At 55.2% G+C, this 22,244-nt stretch overlaps 1 protein-coding gene across 1 annotated transcript in view; it reads left to right on the top strand.

Annotated features, from left to right (window-relative positions):
- EFCAB8 (EF-hand calcium binding domain 8) overlaps nucleotides 1–22,244 on the top strand; it is a 50,694-nt gene that overhangs the window by 6,499 nt on the left and 21,951 nt on the right. Inside the window, exons 7-17 of the mRNA XM_045528427.1 lie at nucleotides 1,628–1,763; nucleotides 4,431–4,530; nucleotides 7,456–7,540; nucleotides 8,089–8,213; nucleotides 10,633–10,706; nucleotides 12,422–12,552; nucleotides 17,161–17,228; nucleotides 17,556–17,707; nucleotides 18,952–19,086; nucleotides 20,467–20,577; nucleotides 21,823–22,050. Of these exons, the coding sequence (XP_045384383.1) occupies nucleotides 1,628–1,763; nucleotides 4,431–4,530; nucleotides 7,456–7,540; nucleotides 8,089–8,213; nucleotides 10,633–10,706; nucleotides 12,422–12,552; nucleotides 17,161–17,228; nucleotides 17,556–17,707; nucleotides 18,952–19,086; nucleotides 20,467–20,577; nucleotides 21,823–22,050 (1,345 nt within the window). The remainder of the gene's footprint in view (nucleotides 1–1,627; nucleotides 1,764–4,430; nucleotides 4,531–7,455; nucleotides 7,541–8,088; nucleotides 8,214–10,632; nucleotides 10,707–12,421; nucleotides 12,553–17,160; nucleotides 17,229–17,555; nucleotides 17,708–18,951; nucleotides 19,087–20,466; nucleotides 20,578–21,822; nucleotides 22,051–22,244) is intronic.

Raw genomic sequence — 22,244 nt, 5'->3', positions numbered from 1 at the left:
AGGAGAAGACAGATTCACAAAGGAAGAGCATACGACTTATTTAATGTAAGTTTTATGTGACATGGAGCCTTCATGAGGAAATGAAGACCTCAAGAAGCATTTAAACCCTTTGTTTTTGCGCTGGGTTTGATAAAGAGTGGAAAGGCGTGGAGAAATAGGATGGGACAAAGGGGGTATGAGCTGAGTTAATAAACTGGGAGAAACTTAGCAAGGCCTGTAGCTTGCCCCAATTTTCTCTTATTTGTTTGCTCAATTTATAAACCCAGAGAGCATTTCCAGCTTGGTGGAGAAAATAACCAAATCATGTAGAATTATCTTCATGAAAGGGTAACTTTTAAAAGTTGGCTCACCTTGACTGAGCCTGGGCCGGGCGTGCCAAACGCACCATCTCATCGGATCCTGCCGTGGTGGGAGGTGGCAGTGCCGGCGTCGTGCAGATGAGGAAGCCCAGACCTCTCCGCGATGGCCTTTCCCCAAGGCTGGCTTCCCTTCCGTAGCTCTCACCTGTTGTGCCCGTTCCGCGCGGCATTTGCCCCTGACAGAGGTGGTGGCATGGGGCATGATGACTAGAGGCCACTGGGAATATTCATCACGATCCCCACAGGGCTGTGGCCCGAGGGCAGGAGAGAGAGGAGAACCGTGTCCAGATATGTGCTTCCCTCTGTCCTCTGCAGAGGTAGCAATGGCAGTCGCGTTTCACAATGACGTGGCTTTTCTTGAAGCCCCGGGTCAGGTCAGACCATGCCCACGGAGACATTTGGAAAGGGCTCTGGAGGAGGGGTCGAGGCAGCTGGGTTCCAGTTTCAGCCCTGCTGGTAACTAGGACATAGCTCCAAGCAAGTGGCTATCCCTTGGGTCCCTGTAAGGCCAAGCAACAACACCTGCCCTGCCGGGCCCCCCAAATTGGGCAGCCTAAGTGGGAGAGTGTGTGCCGTGGCCCTTAACAGAGAGCCCACTTTGGGCAGGAAGGCAGCCACTGGAAGGGAATACTGAGGCTTGCTGGGAAGGTGGGAGGGGGGCATCCTGCGAGGCCAGGCCTGCCCCAGGAGCTGTTTGCTGTGAAGAGTTGGACACTGGGGCCCCTAGTGCCTCCCTGTCCCCTTGTCCACTGTTATCTCATTCTTGAACTCTGTTCCCCACTCCACCCTGGAGCAGTAGAGCTGTTGCTAGAAAGGGTTAGTTTTCAGTTTTCCATTATAAGCCCCACTCTGCTTGCCCTCTCTGGGCTATTGTTTTTCCCATGAAACAAGCATTGCAGAAGACCCTGTCCCATCTGTTCTCTGTCTTCTCTGTCCTGTCGCACGGGGAGGGGGCTGGCTAACTGGCCATTTCTCAAGGTCAGCTTGCTGCTTTTGGAGCCCACCTCATACCAGCATCACACATGGGGCTCTTTCTCTTTTGGCCACAGTCCCTGATCCAGGAGAGATCTGCTTGGAGGAGGGGGCAGAGCCCGACATCTCCTGTCGCCAGTGGTGGTTTCCTGCGTGCATGTGCACATGCCTGCGTGTGAGCCACGCTCCTTGTGCTTGTTTCTGCGTGTCTTCCTCTGTGGCTATGCGTTCTCGTGCAGGTGTTCCTGCTTCCTGAGTTGTGTTTGCCTGGACACTTCTCTCTTCACCTTGCACAGGAATCATGGCTGTGAGATTGTAAAAGTGGAGTTTTTAATCCACTGGCTCAAGAAGATGGGGTGTTTCCTGACTGTCACCAAAGACGGGATCCTGCAGTTCTGGTCTGAGTCCTTCTTGCTGATCAAGTCCTTTTGGGTGAGTGGGGCCTGTACATGTGGGGGTGTTGGAGAGCCTCTGCCTTGGCACCCCGACAGGAAAGGTGGCCCGGACCCGGAGTGGGCTTGTTCTTGGGATTCGTGGTCTAAGCATCCTGGCCTTGCGGTCACAGCACCTGGGTCGGATGCTGGCTTCACGTGGGAGCCTCACATTTCTGTGAAGCGAGACCCCGCCTGGGTGCCCCTTCCACGTGGATGTCCACCGACACCTCAGACCCAGTTTGTCCAAACAGCATGTCGCCCTAGCTCTCCTAGCTCACCAGGCTTACTTCTCTGTGTCCCCATCTCAGTGAATGGCAGCATCATCCAGCAAGGCTCATGTGCTAGAAGTCAGTCACACCCACGCTGTCCCCAAGTCCTACTTATTTAAACCCTTTGCCTGGGTCAGGCAGGAAATCCCCGTGGCTGTGAGCGTGGGCTCTGCAGTCTGACCCCAGGGTTAGAACCTGACTGTAGCACCTGCCAGCTCTGTGACCCTGGACAAGGTACTGTGTAGCTCTCTATGCCTCAGTTTCCTCATCTGTCAAACAGGGCTAGTAATAGTACCCCATGACAGAATACTGTGTGCAGAGCAAGGCACCCAGAAAGCACCTGGTTCCTATCAGCCGACATCATCATTGTCTTTGTGCCCTCAGCTGACCAAGAGTAGTAAGTGACAAGACACTCAGGAATACCCACCGTGTACTTGGTGTTGCCAGTCCAGTCCAGAATCCTCCAGCAAACGAGGAAAGCACTGCTCTCCAGGGCTCTACAGAAAGGCTTTTTGAGAATGCTGCCTGCAGCATGAAGGGTTTTCTAAGCCTGTATAACTGCAGAGTGTCACAGTTGCATCAGGGGCCATGCCTTGGGGGAAGAGGGGCCGGGACGGAATTGGGGTCTGTGGAGCTCTCCTGGGTGCACCCAGGGGGAGTCATGTCTGCCTTCCTGAGGCTGTGGCTTCTGGCACCGTCCGTCCTCCTTTTCTGTGTGTGTATTGATGGAGGGCACATTGCAGCCTGAGCTCCTGGTTGTGGCTGCTCCTTGGTCACCTCAGTGCCCCTCAAAAGCCATAGCCTGGGAGGACTAGAGAGGACAGAGGAAGGCTCCCTGGGAAGGCCCAGCAGACCTGGGATTCTTCCTGGAGGGGCTGCTTTGGCAGGTAGATTTTGGCAAGACTGGGCCTCCAAGGACGTTCTGTGAACACTAACCATGTGCCCACTGTCACGCAGAGGGAAAGGCCTGGAGTTTGAGGTGGGGCCTGGGCCTTAGTCACGAGTGGTGCGACCTTGGGAAGTCACTGAAGCTCCCTGGGGCACTCAGTTTCTCATCTGAACAGTGTGGGTGGTGGGAGTTACCCAGCTACGAATGTATGGGTTAGACCCCAGCCTGGGCGTGGGAGAGGGCCTCAGGGGGTCTGTGTCCTCACTGCCTGAGGTACCTGGGGGAGCACAGGCCTCTCTGCTCTTGGTGCTGTCTGAGTTCAGATGAAACAGTCTGCTCCCTGCCTCCTGCCTTCACCGTTCCTTCTGAATGTCCATCTAGAGGAATTGCTTTAAAACACCCCCCAACCCCTTCCAGATCATACTTTCTGCTTTCTTCAGTTCAGAACCTTTGGGTATTCAGGGAGTAAACAGCAGATTCCTCAGTTGACCACACCTAACTCCTCTCCCCTTTCTCTCCAATCCCAAGCCTGTCGAGCTGGCCTGCCCCGGGACATAGCAGCTCATTTCTGCTGAAATGGCTTTGCTGTGGCTTCCCCCACCTGGGGTGCTAACCCCAATTCCGTCTGCCCACGTGTTACGTGAGCCTGGCACCAGAATGTGGAAGGGCACTGGTGCTGAGCTGCTGGGTGCTGGGCAGCACCCTCGGCGTGCTAGCATTCGTTATTACATTTGTTCCTGGCAACCTTGCAGAACGATTGCTCATGAGTAAGCCACGTTGACAGGTGGCACCTGCAGATGGTAAACAAGGTTCAGACGTATTGGGGGCGTTAGGGTTAGGGCAGATGATAGAAAGTCAGTCTCCCTTCCCCAAGACCCTAGTTTTTCTCCCTGGAGGCAACTTCTGTGACCAGTTTTGGAGTGTTCTTCCATGGCTAGCCTCTTCTCGTACCCTCCTCTTTTCTTGTTAAATATACAAGGGGTAGCACGTTATAATGCTGCTTTCCACCTTGCTTTCTCGTTTGATATTAATAATATATCTTGGCAACCCTTCTTTATGGGCATGTGCACAGCTCCCTGTTCTTAGTGTCTGGGTGATGTCCCATGCTGTGGGTTGATATGAGCAGTGCTTTCCAGGTGGTCCCTGGCCTGTTGCTGTCACAGCAGTGCTGCAGTGCTCTTGAGTACGTGCAAACACACCCATACATATGTCTCGGAAACAGCGTCCTCAATCAAAAGCTATGTACATTCAGGACTTTGACAGAACAGTGAAACTGCTCTAAAAGGGGTCGTGAAGGTGCGTGTTCTTTAAGCCCATTTTACAGATGTGGAAACTGAGACTCAGGGAGTTTTTCCAAGGCCCCTATCATTAGTAGTCAGGGTAGCACTGGGCTCCATGCCAAGTCTGTGCCTGGCTCCAGGGCCTCATGTGGCAGCAGAGGGTGTGCGGGGAGGCTGTGCTTCCTGGGTGAGCTTCCCCAGCCCGTTTCTGCTCTTCCTCTGGCCAGCTTAACCAGCAGCTCCACAGCCAGCAGATGTGGGTCACTGACATGGTGTGTCTGCACCACGTGAACCTCGTTGCAGTTGCAACTACTGAACAGAAGATAGGTGAGTCCCCTGGGGCTCCCCAGGCCAGCTCTTGGCCACTGGGAACCATGCATTTGCACTTGGGTGAGGTCTGTTGGCCGAGCAACTGTGAAGATGGATTAGAATGTTGCCCGGTGGTGAGGCCTTAATAATCAGAGTGTGGTTAGTGAGGGCCTGCTGAGTGCTGGGTGCCACAGAGGTACGGGGAGGGCTAGTCACTCATGCTGTTGACTTCGCGACTCCCACTTTGTGTGCCGATGCCAAGCAGGCAGCGGCGCTCAGTAAATGCTCGAATGAATACATGGATGTTGAACAGATCCAAGTAACCAGTTTATCTCCAGTCCTGATTCTACCTGCCATCTCTTGCCACTCCTCGTCCACCTTCATCTCTCACTTAAATAGCACTGAAGCCCCCTCCTGCTTGCCACACTTCTCCTCCAGCCCCCAGAGCCAGGGTGCACTTTTAAAATGTCTCTTTGCAAAAAGCCTTCAACTCACCCCCACTGCTCTTAGGTTGAGATGGGACCCTCAGCGTGGTCTACGAGGCCCTAAAAGGTCTGACGTCTTCTTCCCCCAGCGGTCTCCTCCTCACCTGCCCCTCTCCCTGTGGCACCAAGGCCACTGTGGCCTTCTCTTACCTCCTCTGATGGACTCTGTGGCCTCTTTCGTGTGCTCTGCCATCCAGCCTGCACCTCTCCCCACTCCTGCAGGTTCTGCTCTTTCTTTGGCTCTCATCTCAGATGTCACTTCCTCCAGGAAGCCTTCCATGACCACCTTGTCCAAATCAGGTTCCTTTGTTAAAAAGACCCTCGTGAGCTTGTTCCTCTTCCCTTCAAAGTCCCCCTTTCAGTGTAATCATTTATTAGTGTGATTCTTAATTTAGTGTCTGTCTACTCCAGACTGGAATCTCCACGAGGCCAGGCAGCTCCATGCATCTGTTTTGCTCAACTCTGTATCTCAGTGCCTGGCCCCTCCTAGATGCTCGATGACTGTTGCATGGGGGGGTGGATGGATGAGCGAGTGGATGAAGCGTCTGGCTGAGCAGACTTGTGAGGTGGGCAGGGAGAGGAAACGGATAAGTGAAACTAAGGACACAAGGCTAAGTGGGAAAGGAGAGAGCAGCTGTTCTGGAACAAGCAGGAACTTTGGAATCATTAAGGACCTGGGTTCAGACCCTGGTCTCACCACTCTGTAGATGTAGAACTTTGGGGAATGACTTTACCTCCTGGTGCCTCAGTTCACCCAGAGGTAAAATGGGGCTAACAATACATGTCTCCAGGGTGAGTGGGGCTTAGTGGTTAGGTGTGTGATGCTCCTGTCATAGCACCAGGCACATGGTGGGTGCTCAGTCCCTATTAACATCATTGTGAGGGTGAATTGTGATGCAGAAAGTGGTCTGTCATCAGCGCCAGCTGGAGCAATATCTCTGTGGCCCATACGGGGCTTCAGTTGTAGTGTCCATTCCCTGAAGACCAGGTGCTGTCGGTGATCTCTCGCCATCCTCAGACAGCACCAGGAGTTTGGCATTAGAACCCCATTTCATCACTGCTGTACTGATGGAGCAGCTGTCACCTGCTTGGAGTCACTCAGTCAAGGACAGAAGCAGGGGTGGAAGTGGCACCTGTGTGACCCTCGGCTTTTGTGGCCCCAGCCCAGCCAGCCCTCCTCTTGTGCCCCACCCTTCTCAGTGGCTGGCCATGCACAAAGCAGAGGGGGCCCTAGCCGGCCGCTCAGGCCAGGACGACAGCGCAGCGGTGAGGCTGCTGCTCGTCAGACAGAGGCTGGGACTGGGGCTGGATGGGTTGAAAGGAGCCAAACTTTTGAGCAGAGTTCAGCTGTGAGGCAGCCAGGCACAAGGGCATCATTGAAGGCTTTTGAACAGGATGAAAGTAGTTTTCAAAAGATTAGCCTGGCAGGGGCTAGTGCAGGACAGAGTGGGGGAAGGGGCTGAGGCTGCAGGAAGTCTTCTTTGTGAGCCCTTCCTCACAATGCACCTGTGCATAATCCAGCAGGTCCCTGCCTGGTCTGGGGCTTCTAGCAGTGGGGGTGACCGGTCTGGCCTGAGCCCTGCCCTGATAAGGAGGCGGGTGAGTGATCGGCCAGGGCCCTGGCGTGGGTTCTCTGCTTCTGTCTGCTCCTAGCACCTGGAGGGAAGCTCAGAGAGCACAAATGGGCTAGCCCAGGGCCAGAGGGGACGAGGCTTCCAGCTGCCCACAGTGCCCAGGGTCAGCATTTGCTTGTCACACCCACAGTCACTCAGTGAATCTCCGCAGAGCCCTCGGTGCTGTGCCAGGCACTGAGGATACTGCAGGGTGCCACACAGACAGGCTTTCTGCCCTCCTGGAGCCCACATTCGAGAAAGAGAGACAGACCCTAAATGCCAAACAGAACAAAGAAGTGGTCAGAGGCCGAGAGAAGTGCCAGGAAGGAAATCAATAAGGACTTGAGGAGGAAAACAACAGTGGGGTCCTTGTGTAGGCCATTCTGAGGAGGTGACATTTGAGCTGGGTCTTGAACGAGTCCCAGGAGTGCTCTGGGTGGAGGGAATGGCAGTGGAGAGGTCCCGAAGTGGGACAGGCCTGCTGTGTCCCTGGCGCTGAAAGGCTGGAGCCTGGTGTGCAGGCCAGGGTTGGGTGTGGGGTACAGCGGGTGAGATGGGGGTGCAGCAGTCCCCAGTGGCTGGCCACATAGCCCTTGCTGGCTGCAGCTGGGCACTTGGGATTTTATTCTAGAGTCTGTGGGAAGCCAAGGGGGGCATTTCAGCGGGGACCTGGCTTGGTGGGTTTACTGTGTGACCAGTTGCCCCTGGTTGCTTTGAGGAAAGGGCGGAAGGGGCCAGAGAGGCCTCAGGGAGAGCTGTGAGGCTGCTCCCCATCATGGGAGACATCCCAGGCCCGGGGCAGGGGTTTGGGTTCCATGTGCCCCTTCTCTTCTGTCTCTCCCCAGAGTTCTTTAATATCAGTAATGGTAAATGTGTCCGGGACTTCACCTTTACTGAGCTGGACAGCTGTGTCCTGGTCATGGACTACTGGTGAGTCTCATGGGAGAGCTGGGCAGGGTCTTGGTGGCAGCCACAGCACTTGGTAGGGTTGGGACCCCCAGAAAGTGTCCTGGGAAACAGCCCTGAGAAGATCCCCCTGCTGGTTCTGAGGCCCCTGGGTCCTGTTCCCCCCAGCCTGCTTCTCTCTCGGGGTCACCTCTCACGGCCGCTCAGACCTTGGAGTTGTGGTCACTCCTCTCCTTCTCCCTCCCTGCCCGAATCAGCCGTCACGCCCTGGCAGAGGCTTGTCCTGCTGTGGCTGAGGACTCGGGAACGTTACAGGCTATAGAGAGGGTGACCTGACAAAGGGCCATTAGAGGACTAGGGATTAATTTATTTTGGTTGGAAAAAAAAATACTGAGTTCTGGTTCAACAATGGTCTGGATCCGGGCTGCTGGGCCCGTGTCTGTCAGCTCGGCAGATGCCCCGCCAAGGCCGGCAGGTCTTGTTGGAACTGCACTCCCAGGAGGAGGGAGGCCCTTGGAGGGCTGGGGAGGGGCGGGGGCTCCATAGCCTCATCTGTCTCCATCCTTCCCCAGGTCTGACTATCACAGAGGTGTGTTCTGCTACGGGGACACCAAAGGCAATGTCATCATCTTCACCTCGGACAACGTGGCCGATGGGCTGTTCAACCCCAACATCCTCCCCAAGGCCTCCAAACAGGGTAGCTAAGATGCTCAGGGCAGGGTGGAGGCTGGCAGTGGACCGGGAGTGGGTGCTGAGGTGGCCCTGGCCCTGGGGCTCCTCCCTCTCCCTGCTCTGGAGCCTCCGGGAAGGTGGCTCCTCAGAGCTCAGCACCCCGTGGGAGAGATTGGTGGTGGGGTGAGAGCAGGAGACCAGAGGGGCTGAGAAGGGGCAGTCTCTCTGAAGGTGGGGGGTTGTGCAGGTGAGGGCCGGGGGCTACAGGACCCTCCTTATCCCAGGAAAAAGAAAATGTACTAGCTGTGTGACCCTGGGGAAGTCAGTCACTCCCTCTGAGCCTCGGGGTAAGGACACTGACTTCCTTGGATGGTGGTGAGGAGGCTTCTGCTCTCTTTGGCTCGGGAGCTGTCTTTGGGTGGGCAGGGGGTAGGGAGGAGAGGCTGCCCTGGAGGCGGCTCTGTGGGGCCTGGCGGGCACCTGGCTGACGTGGGTGTGAGTAAGCACCACCCACGTCACTGAGCACCCCTGTGCTGGGTGCTTTGGGTGCGTCACCTCCCATAATCCCTCCCCGCTGTCAGGGGGAAGGGGCTGCTGTTACAGCCTATTAACGAGAGGGGCTTAGGAGCTGAGTCACCTAGTTGCGAAGGTCTGAGGTCAGGCTGTGTGCCCAGAGTCTGCGCTCTTACCCACTTGCTGGGCTCCTTCCCAAATTGACTAAATGCTGAAAGAAGTTGTTTGGAGATGCTCTGCTAAGTGGCACTAGGTCCCCAGAGGCCACAGGGCCTGGGGCTGGCTAGGAGACTCACCTGAAATGGATCCTGTCCAGGATGGAGCCTTGGATGCACAGTGTTGGGTCTTCAGGCTGCTCCACATCCACCCAGATGAGGCCCAGGCCACCAGGGGCCCCAGCCACAGGGACACTGACCCTTCCTCCATTTAGGATGCTGGGCTGCCCCTTGGGCTTCCAGCCAGAGTTTCCAAGCAGGATGCCCTCCAGGGCTGCCCAGGCCTCGTTGGCAGAAATAGATCCTGTCCTGGATGCAGCAGTGTGTCTCACCTGCTTTGTCCCTGCCTTGTCGGCCTCTGGTGCCTGCCTTGCCCCACCCCAGCCACTCAGCTGTCTGGCCCTGGCCACTCTGTGCCACCCTGGGAATTGGCACAGAGGTTGTGGTGGTCTCTGGGCTGAGTGGTGGACGGGAAATTGAGGGAGGCAGATGAAGCTGGAGTATTGGGCAGGATTCCTTCCACGCCACCTGCTGATTGAAGGCTGGGAACAAACATGAATACAGGGTGGGCCTTTGACTTGGAGGAAATGGACAGACCCAGGTGTGCACCCCAGCTCTGTGACCTGGAACCAGTCACTTGACCTCTCTGTGCCTCCGTTCCCTTATTCAAATAGGGGCCACCATATATAATTAATGGCTTTGCTATAAGACACATGAAACCCAGGCACAGAGTTAGGCACATAGTAAGTGCTCAGGGACTATATATCTTCTTCCCTGCCCTCCCGGGGACCTCACAGTCTAGTGGGAGAGATGGGCAGGTAAGCGTGATTATACCGCAGCTCTTCACGAGGCTGCCTCCTGCCTGTGCCCGTGCCCAGCCAGCCCCACTGTAGCAGCCTTGCGCGGCATTCCACCCCGCCGGGACATCCTTTGCAAGCTTCCTCCTGCCCTTGCAAGATGGGGCTGGTGCCTTTGCAGCAATAAAATGCTTGGCATGAGCCCCCAGATCCACCCCACTGACTTTCCCTCCTTAATCCCTGGGAGGGAGCCTGAGCCCAGACTGCTCTGCATTCCTGACCTACCTCCTGCAACTGCTCCGAGGGTGGACCCATGTTTGTCCCCCGACTCCACCCGTCCCTGTCCAGCTTACTTCCTGGGGGATTCATCAGCTGCTGGCCTTGGGTGGTTTCGGCGGCCAGGAGACTCTCAGCCCAGCAAGGGCCACACCTGGCCCGCTGTAATTGCTCTAGAGGTGCGTGCTTTGTGATGTGTGCCTGTACCTTCCACTTCCTGGAACTTGTCTGTCTGGACAAGGCACATGTGCAGTTTGAGGCAAGAAGGCAAACTCCCCCTGGACTACTTTTCAGAATGAGCAGAACCCCGAGTCTCAGTTCACTCTCCACTCCAGCAAAGTGGAGCTCCTAGTGGAGCAGCAGCTTGTTTAGAGTGCAGCATCTGGGGCCTGAGAGGCCCTGAAGTCTGGTTCCGGTCCTGCCATGAGCTGGCGGGGGGCACTCTGGGCAGCAGTGTTAATCTTCCTGGGGTGGGGCACCCACTGAACTCACGAGGACACAGCGAGGTGCAGATGAGTGTTTAGGTGGGAAAGCCTGGAGAAGCGTAGGAGTCGTAAACCACCTCGAGATGTCCTTTGAGGCTTTGCTTGTCTGGCAAAGCGGGGAAGCTGGTGACTTAGACCTTGGTTTCTTCCCCTATCAGAGCACTGGATCAAAGTTTCCACGCAGAAACTCTTAAATGAGAAGTCCACCTTGCATAGAAGTTACCGAATGAAGGTAAGTTGTCTCCTTGGCCTGTTCCCATGGTAATTTTCCGTACACATGCATCACTCAAAAATAAATGCAAAATGTGGATTTACCTCCTGGGTTCAGTGTTAGCGCCCAGAGCTTGGTCTCCGGGGACAGGTGGAGGCAGCTGTTGAGTCCTGTGAGCTCTGTCTGCAGAATGTGTAAGAATCCCAGGCGTGGCCACGTCTCTCTCACTACCGTCACTGCTCAGCCCTGGTCTTGGCAAACAGCCTCTCTCTGGAATTGTTGCGGTGGCTTCTAGCTGGTTTTCCCACTTCCTTTCTCCCCGCAGCACTGTCTCCGTTGAGAGCCAGAGGAATTATACGTTAGAAATATAGTTGTGCCACCCGGTAGTGTCTCATCACAATTGGAACGAAATCTCAAGTCTTTACTGCAGCCATCCAGACACGGGGTGGTCTGGCTGCTGCCTTGCTTTGGGTCTTGTTTCCTACCTTTCTCCTCCTCGTTCCCTCTGCTGCAGAGACGCAGGCTCCTTGTGACACAGCCCTTTCCCACTTCAGGCCATGACACATGCTGCCCTCCAGGGTGCAGGGCTCTTCCCCCAGGTACCTGTGCACCCTCTCTGCTTCCTTCTGGTTCTAACCCTGCAGTGTTCACCACCTCCCAGCTATGCATTGTCCATTGTTGATTTCACAGCCTGTCACTCTCATGAGACTGACAGCCTCTTGGGGACAAGGACTCTGCTCTCTGTTCTGTCTTCAGTGCCTAAAGCAGTGCCCGGGGCTTAGTGGGCTCCCAGGACATTTGTTGAACAAACAAACGAATGAACTAATGAGTGAACCCTCAGGGCCGGTGTGAGTGGGGTGGCCCAAGGCTCCTAAATGCTTCTTTCAGAGAGGTGTCAGGTGCTGTGGCCCTCTCAGGAGGAAGCACGCAGCGGCTGTCCTTTTCCAGCTTCTGTGCGAATCTCATCTTGGGCTTGGCTTCCCCTCCAACGTGCTAAGTATCCCAGGTCTCATTCAGTGCCTTGGATTCGGTGCCTTCATGTGACAGACACTTGGGGAGATAGTGTGTGTAAAACCTAGCTCAGGGCCTTGCACGTGGAAGGCACTGAATGAATGTTTGACGAGCCAATCTCTCCAGTCCATTTCCTCTATTCTTGTCCTAGAGAGGAAAATCTGGGGATTTTCCCAGGGAAATTCAGAGCCCAGCCCGCCCACCTGTTGCTCTTGTGTGTCATCCTTCTGTTGCCCAGGTCACAGCAGAGTGCACACTCTTCATGCACTCCACGCTCCCGTGAGCACACAGTATCCAGACACGCGTGGAGGGCAGCAGTGGGCCGGGAGCACACGCTCTTACACAGTGGGGCTCCCTGTGGGTGACAGGACCATGGCCTGGCCAGGCTTGAGTCTGTCCTTTCTCCCCCATTGGGGGACTGATATTAGTAGGGGTCCCACCTTGCCCATCCTCTACCTTATAAAACAAGAGTTCAAATGAAAGCAGGCTCACGTGCCTTTAAGCTTTTTCAGTGGAAGTGATGGCCACCACTCCTGGTCATGGGGCCTAGGCTAGCACTGTGGGGCCCTGTAATTAATATTAATACTTTGTGATTCCCTAGGAGAAGGGAGTTAGACTACATGATCTCGGCCCTGCCAGCCCCAGCACCTGCCCACGTTCTGGGGACTAGGCCTGGAATGCTGTCCTTGGGTTGGGTCCCTCACCACTGCCACTGTCTTCCCCAGGCTCTGCATCCCAACTGGTGTCAGAAGGTCAAGTTCATCCACCAGCTGAATCTGGTGGCCTCCTGTTCTGCCATCGAGAAGTCCTCCCTGGTGCTGACAATATTGCCACCCAATGCTTCTGAGAAGCCCACGTAAGGAGACCCTTCTCCAGGCTGAGGCCACGGGGTTGGGGGAGGTGGGTGGTGAGTGTACCTGAGGTGGGTCTGGCTTCACTTCAGTGTCATGTGGACGCCCCTGCAGAGAGAGGACCCACCTCTGGGTTAGTGGCATCTCCAGTGGGCAGTGTGGTGTCCTGCAGGTAACGCCGCTGGTCCAGGGAAGCAGCTGACAGTGGGGTGTGGTGGTTAGAGCACGGTGGGCTGGTTTTAATCATCATTCAGGCATTGCCATCAGTGGCTCCTTTGTCCACCAATTTATATGCAAAATTCAGCATAGGAGCCGGCGCGTGGTAGTTAGGCAGCCAACGGGATATTTTCTGAGTGAAGGAATGAAAGCAAGTTACTTGTCCTCTGCGAGCCTCAGTTTCCTCATCTATAAAAGGGGGTGATTCCAGCATGTACCCCACTTACCTCAAGGACTGTTTGAGTGAATGCTTTGCATGTATGTGTTCAATCACTGGTAGCATTAATTCTTTGGAGATGGTTCCAATCTATTCCTCTACCCCAGAGAGAATTTTTTCCTTTCCTTTCCTTTTAAAAAATCAGTTATTAGTCACACAAGTGTATATTAAATGCATTGTCCATGTATAAAAATTAAAACAGTAAAGATAAGGCGGGAGTCCTAGGGGTCCCCCTCCCCGTCTCCAATCCCCATTCCCTCACCCTGTTGTCAAAGTCCCCACTTCTGTAGTTTTAGTGTTATTTAGTCCCTGTGCGTTTGACGGTAGGACTTGCCCCTGAGGAGTCTCTCGGTGGTGTTCTCTTGCTGACCCAGGTGTCTAGCCTTTGGCCTGTGGCAGTTAGGTCCCCGCAGGCTGAATAGTGAGCCCCAGGTGAGTCTTCTTGGGGGAACCCAGATTTGAGGCCTACGTTGGGGAGCAGCCGGGTGAGGCATTGGGGAGGCCGGGGGCCACTCAGGCCTTGTCCCTGTCTGTCCCTTTCTGTCCCGATTGTTGTCTGGAGGAAAATTCAATCCTGAGATGAGAAGGCAAATTTAGTCCAGCTGGTCATTCTACAGATGGGAAACCAGAGGCTCAGGGAGGGAAGTAAAAACTGCTTTAGAGCAGACATTTGAGCTGGGGTTTTATCTCAGGCCTCATTATAAGTCCAGTACCTTTTTAAATAAAAAGTGTTCTGCACACATTCCCAGCAGAGTCCTGGAGCTCGCTGCAGGCTGGAGCAGGGGCCTCCGAGAGGGTCTGGTGCGGCGGGGAAGTTGCAGTCTTGGCTTCAGTGCTCTGATGGAGCTGTGTGGCGGGGTTTGGCCTGGAGCTGGTTTGTTGAGGTCCTCACTCTGCTTTGGCAGTAGTATTACCCCACGTATGTGCTATGCGCTTCATTCAGCTTCTTGTTTTATTGAGTCCTGATGGCAAGAGGGTATCAGGGGTCACCTCACCAGGGCCATAACGGCCTCTGTGGGCCCTGCTGCCTTCCTGCTCTCACCTGCTCCTCCTCCCCCCTCTAGCACCACTGGCCTGTTCCTGCCCCAGTCCTCTCCGCCTGTGTGCTCTTGCTTATATAATTTAATTAACGTTTTTATTATGAAAACTTCTAAATATACACAAAAATAGAGAGAATAGTGTAATTCTTTCATATCATCTAGTACCTAGTCCGAGTTAATATTTCCCCAAGTGTCTCCGAATATGTTCTCTTTTTTCCTTTTTGTTTCGGAGACAGGATCTCGCCGTGTTGCCCATGTTGGAGTGCAGTGGCCTAGTCATAGCTCACTGCAGCCTTGAACTCCTGGGCTCAAGTGATCCTCCTGCCTCAGCCTCCTAAGTAGCTGGGACTACAGGCCCATATGACCACACCTGGCTAATTTTTGTACTTTTGTGTACAGATGGGGTCTTGTTATATTGCTCAGGCTGGTCTCAAACTTCTGGCTTCAAGTGATCCTCCTGCCTTGGCTTCCCGAAGTGCTAGGATTACAGGCGTGAGCCACTGCAACCGGTCTCAGAATATCTTCTTACAATTATTTAGAATCAGATATAAGCGATGTTCTGGGATGGTTTTGAGCAACGGACTGGTGTCATCTGACCTTTGTGTTGCAAGTAGAGTCTGTGTGGGGCAGGAGTGGTGGTAGGGACATTGCAATAATTTAGGCTATATAGGATAGTGGCCTGGAGTTGACCACCCAGTGGAGATGGAGGGACTGGAGATATACTTGTATTATGAAGGTAGGTTGGAGAATATATTTACGTACACGCGCATGCACACACACACACATGCACACACCCCACCCAACCTTCTTGTCTGAATGTAGTATAGCACACTCGTCGGCAGGTGGCACCATTGACTGCTTGCTGATCTGTTTTTGGCGCTGCAGGTGGGGCCTGGTACCGCCTCCAGGTCTTAGCCTCCAAGACACAATCCTTGTGTGCCCAAGGGTCTGGCCTCCCTGCAGCCAGCCAGGTGGCTGGAGCCAGGAGTGGACCTGATAGAGGAGCCGGTGTGGAGTGAGTGGGCTGACCCACGTCATTTTCCCCTACTGCCCCTCTTCTTTACCTTCTGTCACCACCACCTGGTTGAAGCCGCCTCGTCTCCCACTTGAACTGCTTGCAGATCTTAGCAGCCTCCCCATGTCCCCTCTGGCTGCCTTCCCCGCACGGCAGCCATCTACAGATCTGATCCAGCTGGGGCACTGCATGGAACGGCCCCTCCTGGCCCACCCAGCCCCAGCCACGCTGGCCTTGCACATGCTGCTTCCTCAGTCTGAAGTTGCCCCCCAAGCCTCTGCCCCGGCTCTTCCCATAGCCGGTTCCTTCTTGTCCTTCAGGTCTCAGCTTCCCTGCACCCTCCTTGGAGAGGCTCGAAAGAGTGATTCTCCTTCAGTTTTCTTCTGTTGAAGCCACCTGTTTATTTCCCTGGCAGCCCTTGCCATGCTTTGTCAACGTCCATCTCCCTGTCTCTCTGCCCACTTTCCCACTCATGCCGTTTCCCTCTGGAAGGAAAGTGCCATAGGACAGGGCTCCAGAGCTACGCCGCTGGCAACCCTGGCAGGGAGTAGGTGCCAGAGCATCTTTGTCGAGCAAATAAGTGAATCAACCTGAAATAATTTCCACTAACATGTTTATGACTGTTCTTCCAGAATATTTTTCCACACATATGCTTGCAGAAGTAGGTGTATCTGGTTTGACAATAAATGAAATGTATATACATCTATATGTTCTTCTTGAAGCTTCGATTTTTAGGGGAATCCCTGTGGTTGTAGAGTGAAGGGAAGATTCGAGGGGGAACAAAACTGGAGGTTGGGAAACTAGCTGGGAGGCTGATGCAGAAAGGAAGGGGGCCTGGGCTCAGCAGAGGCCCTGGGTGTGGACTCGGGGCCTGGCTGGATAATGGGCAGGGCCCCCATGCCGCCCAGGACACCGCCCAGGCTGCTGGCTTAGGCTTCTGAGGGTGGTGGACGAGGGCTGGGTGCCCCACAGCAGGGGCCTTGGAAGGGCAAGTTAGAAGGCGCTGGCAGGGCAGGACATGTGGATGAGAGGAAAGAGTGGGCAAAGGGTGCCCCGGGTTCTTGGGTCTGTGAGGGCTGCTGGGCCCTGGCCTTCCTGGTACTCCTGCCTGGGTCACCCTGGCCCTTCAGTCTCGATCCTGACTTCTGTAGGGGAGAAGTAATATTTTTTCTTCACCCATTGCAAGGATTATGGCTGAGGCCCTGATAACAGAAGATAGATTAACAAGAGAAAAGCACACACATGTATTTAATATAAGTTTTATGTGACATGAAAGCCTTCAGAACAGAGGACCCAAAGAAACAGGGAAACCTGTGTATTTTGATGCTAAGTTTGATGACGTGTGGACAGTTCTGCAAGAGTATGGTTGGACGTAGGGCTATGATCCAATGTTAAGAAACTGGGGCAGGGGACTTAGCAAGCCCTGTTTGTTCAGATTCTTCTCTGTGTCCCTGTGTCTTCAGAGACAAGGACATTTCGTTCCTCCAGGTATAGGGTGGGAAGCTATGGGATGAAGGTTTTATGACCTGCTTCAGGGGGGAAGGGCAAGGGGGAGGCGAGAGTGGCATCTTGCTTCTGCTGTTGTCTCAAATGCCAAGGTGCCATATTTTGGGGTAGCATGTCCTGAACCCCATAAACTGATCATTTGCCAGCTGTGTGGCCTTGGGCGAGCTCCTTCACTTCTCCTTCTGGTGTCTTCATCCCTGGCATGGGGCCGATGCCACTCTTCAGGGTTGTGTGAGGGGTCCAAGTGACCCAGGAGACAGCCTCCAGTGCAGGGGCCAGTGCAGAGCAAGGGGGTGGCACCCAGACGCTCTCTTCCCTTCCCCTGCCCTTGGAGCCCCCCTTTTTCTTGATGTGTGTCATAGGTGGGAGGACACCTGTCTTGGGATAGTTGATGTGAAAGTCCAGTTACGTTGCCCTTGGAATGAGGCCAGCTGCTTTATAATGTCAGGAGTTGCCCCTGCTTCGGGGCTGTTTCCACCTGAGAGTGGGCGCCTCTCCCATGAGCTGCCACTTTGCTGGTGGCCTCGGCCCCAGCTCCTGCCCCCCACCTGCTCAGTCTCAGAGGCTCCCTGAGGCTGCTGCACCAAGCCCTGCAGCCCTTATCTCTCTGCCACTGTAGGTTGTTAGCGCTGAATCTAAGAAAAGGGATTCTTTGCTTTGATTACTGCCCAGACAAGAACTTCCTGGGTGCGTAAGTAATCTCCATGTCGCCCAGAGCTGCTGGCGTGACAGAGCTGGGGTGAGGGCTACTGTGGGTGGGGGCACCACTAGGGCTGAGGAGAAGGCCCTGTGGCACAGGCCTCTGTCTGGCCTCTTCTCTTGCTGCTCTCAGCCCTGCTTGTGGGCACCGGCGTGATGATGCAGGCTCCGCAGGGGATGGGGGTGGAGGAGAGGGCAGAGCAATGGAGCCCAGTGACACCCCCACCTGGCAAGCCCAGCTGGGACTGAGGCCTGGCCCTGGAGGAAGGGTCCCAGTGGGGGCCTGGGTGGCTGATACCCATTTTCTGACCTCAGTGACCGGTGGTTACAACCCCATCATCCACCTCTGGAACCCCTTTGTCTCAAAAAAACCTGTGTGGCTGATGAAGGGACATCAGACCTCAGTGACACATGTCATTGTGAACAGCAAGGACAGCAGCATCCTCATCAGCATCTCCAAGGACAAGGTGCTACCCCACAGAGCCCCCATCCCCCATGAGTTCTGTCATTCTAGGCGAGACCCTGGCCCTGGGGATGGTGAGCTGGTTCAGCCAGCCCAGGGGACCAACGCTGGGAGGAACAGTGTCACCCCCCTGTCCGTGTTCCTGGCCAAAGGCCTAGAGGGAGGGGTCCCAGGCGGAATGAAGGAGAAGGCGGCCCTGGGTCCTGAGCAGTCCTCCAGAGCTGGGTTCCCACACAGCCCAGCCTGGTTGCTCACTCTGTGCCCTGGGCAAGTCCCTTCCCTTTCCTGAGGCTCAGTCTCCTCACCCTGAATGGACTGTTGGGTGGTGTAGAGGAGACCTGGCAGTGAAACAGCGCAGTGTCTGGCGTGCAGTGGTTGTACAGTATGCGGGAGCCACCCCTGCCCCATCTGCACGTCAGCTGCACCTGTGGCCTCCCCGCTGCCTGGCTGTCAGGGCTGCCTCGGCCTTGCTCAGACGCCCATCACTGCTCTGCAGCTAACAGTTCAGGATGCCACCCGTCTGCTGGGCTGTCCAGGGTCCCGGGCCACCAGCTACGGGTGCCCTTTCTCAGGGGACAAGTTGTGTTTTCTGGGACCCAGTAGATAGAGAATTGTCAGGGCCCTCAGGGTCACCCAGGCCATCCTCCCCAGTACTCCTCACACATACTGTCTGCAATTTTCCCAGCTGTGGGAGCCGGCATCATCACCTCCGACACAGGATCTGAGGTTGGAGGGGTGGGGACAGGGACAGGATGCTGAAATTGTCACAGTCAGCCATGGCAGAGACTGCCTCTAAGAAGTGAGGGCCCTCTGGGGAAAGCTCCTTAACCTGGGGTGAATGGAGGCTACTCTGGGGACAGACAGGCCATTTTGGCAACTATGTTGGTGGACACTCTCGGACTGTGTCCTAAGCTGACTTTACTTGAGCGAGGCTGGAGTGGGAGCACAGGAGGGCCTGGCTGCACGTGCTGCCTTGGTCTCCATGCTCAGCCGTGAAGTCGGCGACTCCAGGGGGCTGAGGCTTGAGGGAAGGCTGGCGGGGCAGAGCTGTCCCTCATCCTACCCCCCACCATACACCCGGGTCATATGAGCATAAGAATAGCCTCTCTGTGGGAGGGTGTGATGGCGGCAGTGCTCAGGATGTGCCCTGCCCTGGCCTTGCTTGCAGGGGGCACCCACGAGGCCTCAGGTGCCAGCTGCATCCCCGAGCACCCACCCTCGGCCTCTTGCCTATCTCCCACCCCCCAGAACATCCGCGTGTGGGACATGCACGACCACATATGCCTCCAGTCTTTCTGCGGGAAGCTGTTTGCCCTGGGAAAGTGCCCCATCACCAGCGCGTACTTCCACAGGGACGACACCCTCATCTGCAGCACCTATTCAGTGAGCACCGCCATAGGAGGGCGCGGGGGCATGGCTGCAGGTGGAGGCCCAGGGTCTGACGTCCCCAGGGAACCTGAGGGGTGGTCACGTCCCATCCCTCCTGAGATTGCTGAAGCTGCTAGACTGTGGCCTGGCCCGTGAGGCTCCACGTGTCTTGGGATTTCCCAAAAGACTGTTTCTAGGTCCCTGGCCTGTCATCCTCTCTGCTGCTTCCGCTCTCTGTGCCTTTCCCCGCCTGTATATCCTCTGGACTCTCCCTCCAGAAGCCCACCCCGACCCCCAGGCTGGGGTAGAGCCTTCTTCCATGCTGCCTTGGCCCCATGCCTTCCTTTGGTCATGGCCCTCATACCTCTGTCCTGTCCTGTTACATGACTGTCTTTCCTGCCAAGTCATGAACTCCAGGAAGGAGGGGCCATGTCTGAGCAGCCTCTCTGGAGGGGAGACCCTGGAGGAAACTGGCAGGAAGGCCGTCTGTGAATTAGGACTTAGCTGGTGCCCACGAGAGGTCTGCCCTGACCCTGGAAAACAGGGGAGACGGGGAGCGAGCATGAGCTGCTGCCTGTCGGGGTGGAGGTGATGGGCCTGTAACAGGATGGGGGCCAGGGGGCCTCGAGGCTGAAGAGTGCCAGTGGACAGAGAGGTTCTGCCTAGAAAGGAGAAGAGGATGCTGCTTGTGGTTGAACTCCACTGAGGCCTCGTGCCGCCTATTGGCCAGGCCACCCTGGCAGGGGTCATACATGTCATCCTTGTGCACTTGGCTGGCTTTCCCCCAGATGGCATGTTTCTTGAGAAGGAGGCGTGTGGGTTCCTTCATCTCTTTGCTGAGTAGCAGACAGGCTATCAGCATTTATTGAATTAAATAGACTTTTGAAGTTCATTTCAGGTTATCAAATGTTATTGACCCCCTGCTCTTTGTTGGGAGCTGAGAATATCTTAATAAGACACTGTCTCATCTCTCAAGGAACCTACAAGGTAGAAGAAAAACATATAATTTAGGTAGAAAGTGCTATGTGTTATGGTAGAGGTTGGTGCTAAGTGCTTCACAGAGCACAGATGAATCCTTAGCCAAGCCCAAGGCAAGGGGTAGTCGGGGAAGGCTTCCTGGAGGGAATACCTGACTGAGGCTTTGGCTTCTCAGAAGGTATAAGACAAGAGGGGCCTTGGACTTGGACTTTGGAGTTCTAGGAACAGGAGGGTTTGGGAGGCCAATCCCAGGGAGTGGGGGCAGGGGACCAGCCTCAGGAGCCTCACTGGGCTTAGACCTCTGCACAGTCAGGATGTTTTGATGTCTTGATTTGTTGGAAGTTCCTCCCTGGAACCTTGTCAGTGAGGGCAGAGTCTCCTGACCCCCCAGCTGTCTGTCCCTTTCTTCACCTTCAGATTGGGATCCTAAAAGGGTACTTGGAGTCCCAGGGGCCTATGAAAGCAGGGAAGATCTCAACTCATGGCTCGTCCCTGTGCGCTGTCCTCTACAGCAAGACCTTTAAGCAGGTGAGTGGCCCAGGGCCTGCCTCCGCGGCAGGCAGGAGCACCGGGTAGTGTGACGCAGGACCCGGACCTCCCACGTGCCTGGGTGTCTGCAGTCAGCTCCTGTGGCATGTCGGGAACTCATGGCTTTGGTGGTGGTGCTGGGGGCAGCGGGGTATAGACAAAAAGCAGCCCTACAGGCAGGTCAGCGTGAAATCAGATCCAAGCTCCACCAACTGGTCATCGATCGTCTGAGCCTCCTTGCTCCTGGCTTAGCGCCTTAGGTCGGTTCTGGACAGGAGCCTTCTTTATGTGGAGTGTGAGACGGGACACTAGTTATGGGGTGCGCTCTGAGGTTCCCAGCACGGGTGCTATTCTTGAGCACCACTGCGCAGGGAAGCCATAGCTTGGCTTTGTTCACTGAGGGAAGGGAGGGAGGCCAGGCAGCAACAGCACCCTGGCCTTGAGTAGAGATCTCTGGGTTGGGCAGGGCAGCTAGGCACATGGAATTGTTTCTGGGGTGTGGGAACAGAAAGGGCTGGCAGGGCCTCTTCTCCCTCCTGTTTGTACCTCTTGTCTGGCCTGGGCTCTGGGCAGGGCAGGCCGCACCTGCTGCAGACAAGGCTGGAGCCCATCTCCGGGCTGCCCTCCCATCCTGGCTGCTGGCACCATCGTCTCTGACTGCCTTAGGGCTCTTCAGTGCCTTTCAACAGGTTTTTTTTGTTGTCGTTTGTTTATTTGGGTTTTTGGGTTTTTTTTTTGCTACTGTTGTTTTTAAAATTTTCCCAGCTTTTCTGTTCTCACTAAGAGGGTTGGTCTGAAATAGACTTACCTGCTTCTGTTGTGTTATAACATTTGGAATGGCAGCAAAATGTTTCACTGAGTGGGATTACCGTCCTTTGCTCTTCACATTTCCTTGCTTAGGGGGCAGTTAGTTTATTTCCTGGCTTTTTGTTTTGTTTTGTTTGGTCATAATTAATGGTGCTTTAGTGAATGTCTTTTCTGAATGAACAACTATTTCTTCGGATGGATTTCTGAGTTCGTGGGACTTCATCAAATTGGTTCCTTCTAAAAGAGGAGTGCCGCTTGCACTGCCCCACGATGCAGGGCAGGGGAAGGCCTGTTTTCAAGAGTGGCTTGTGCTGCCGCAGGGCCCTGAACATCGGATTTCTCCCTGTGTGGAGGGGAGGGGCCGTGGCAGGCTGGAGCTGCTCCTGGGAGGGGAGGCCCTGGCCCCTCCAGCAGCCCCCGGCTTCCTGTTCCCCACAGGTGGTGACTGGCAGCCTGCAAGGCTCAGTGAGTGTGTGGGAGGTCGTGACGGGCAGGAAGGCGATGGAGTTCTCTGTGTCCAGTGCCCGGAACGTGGAGCTGACCGCCATGGCCCTGGATGAATCTGAGCGGTGCCTGCTCACAGGTTTAGGTGATGGCACGATGAAGATGTGGAACTACAACATCGGTGAATGCCTTTTGGCCTTTCCCAACCCAGACCAGCTAGAGGTCAGTCTGGCTTGGCAGCTGGAGCCTAGGAGGGCCTCTCGAGATGCAGAGCCCAGCTCCCATGCCCCTGGGATGCACTGTTTTCTATGCCTCCCTGAAAGGCTGTGTAGCGTAGTCAGGCTGCCTGCTCCAAACCTCCCTGAGCCTTTGTGTCCTTTGCATGAAATGAAGACAGGTAACAGTACCCAGCCTTA

This window comes from Lemur catta, chromosome 17 (genome assembly GCF_020740605.2).
Source record: "Lemur catta isolate mLemCat1 chromosome 17, mLemCat1.pri, whole genome shotgun sequence".
In the NCBI taxonomy this organism is placed as follows: Eukaryota; Metazoa; Chordata; class Mammalia; order Primates; family Lemuridae; genus Lemur; species Lemur catta.
Note: the sequence above shows the minus strand (reverse complement) of the source record. Positions and strands in the feature narration are given on the sequence as shown.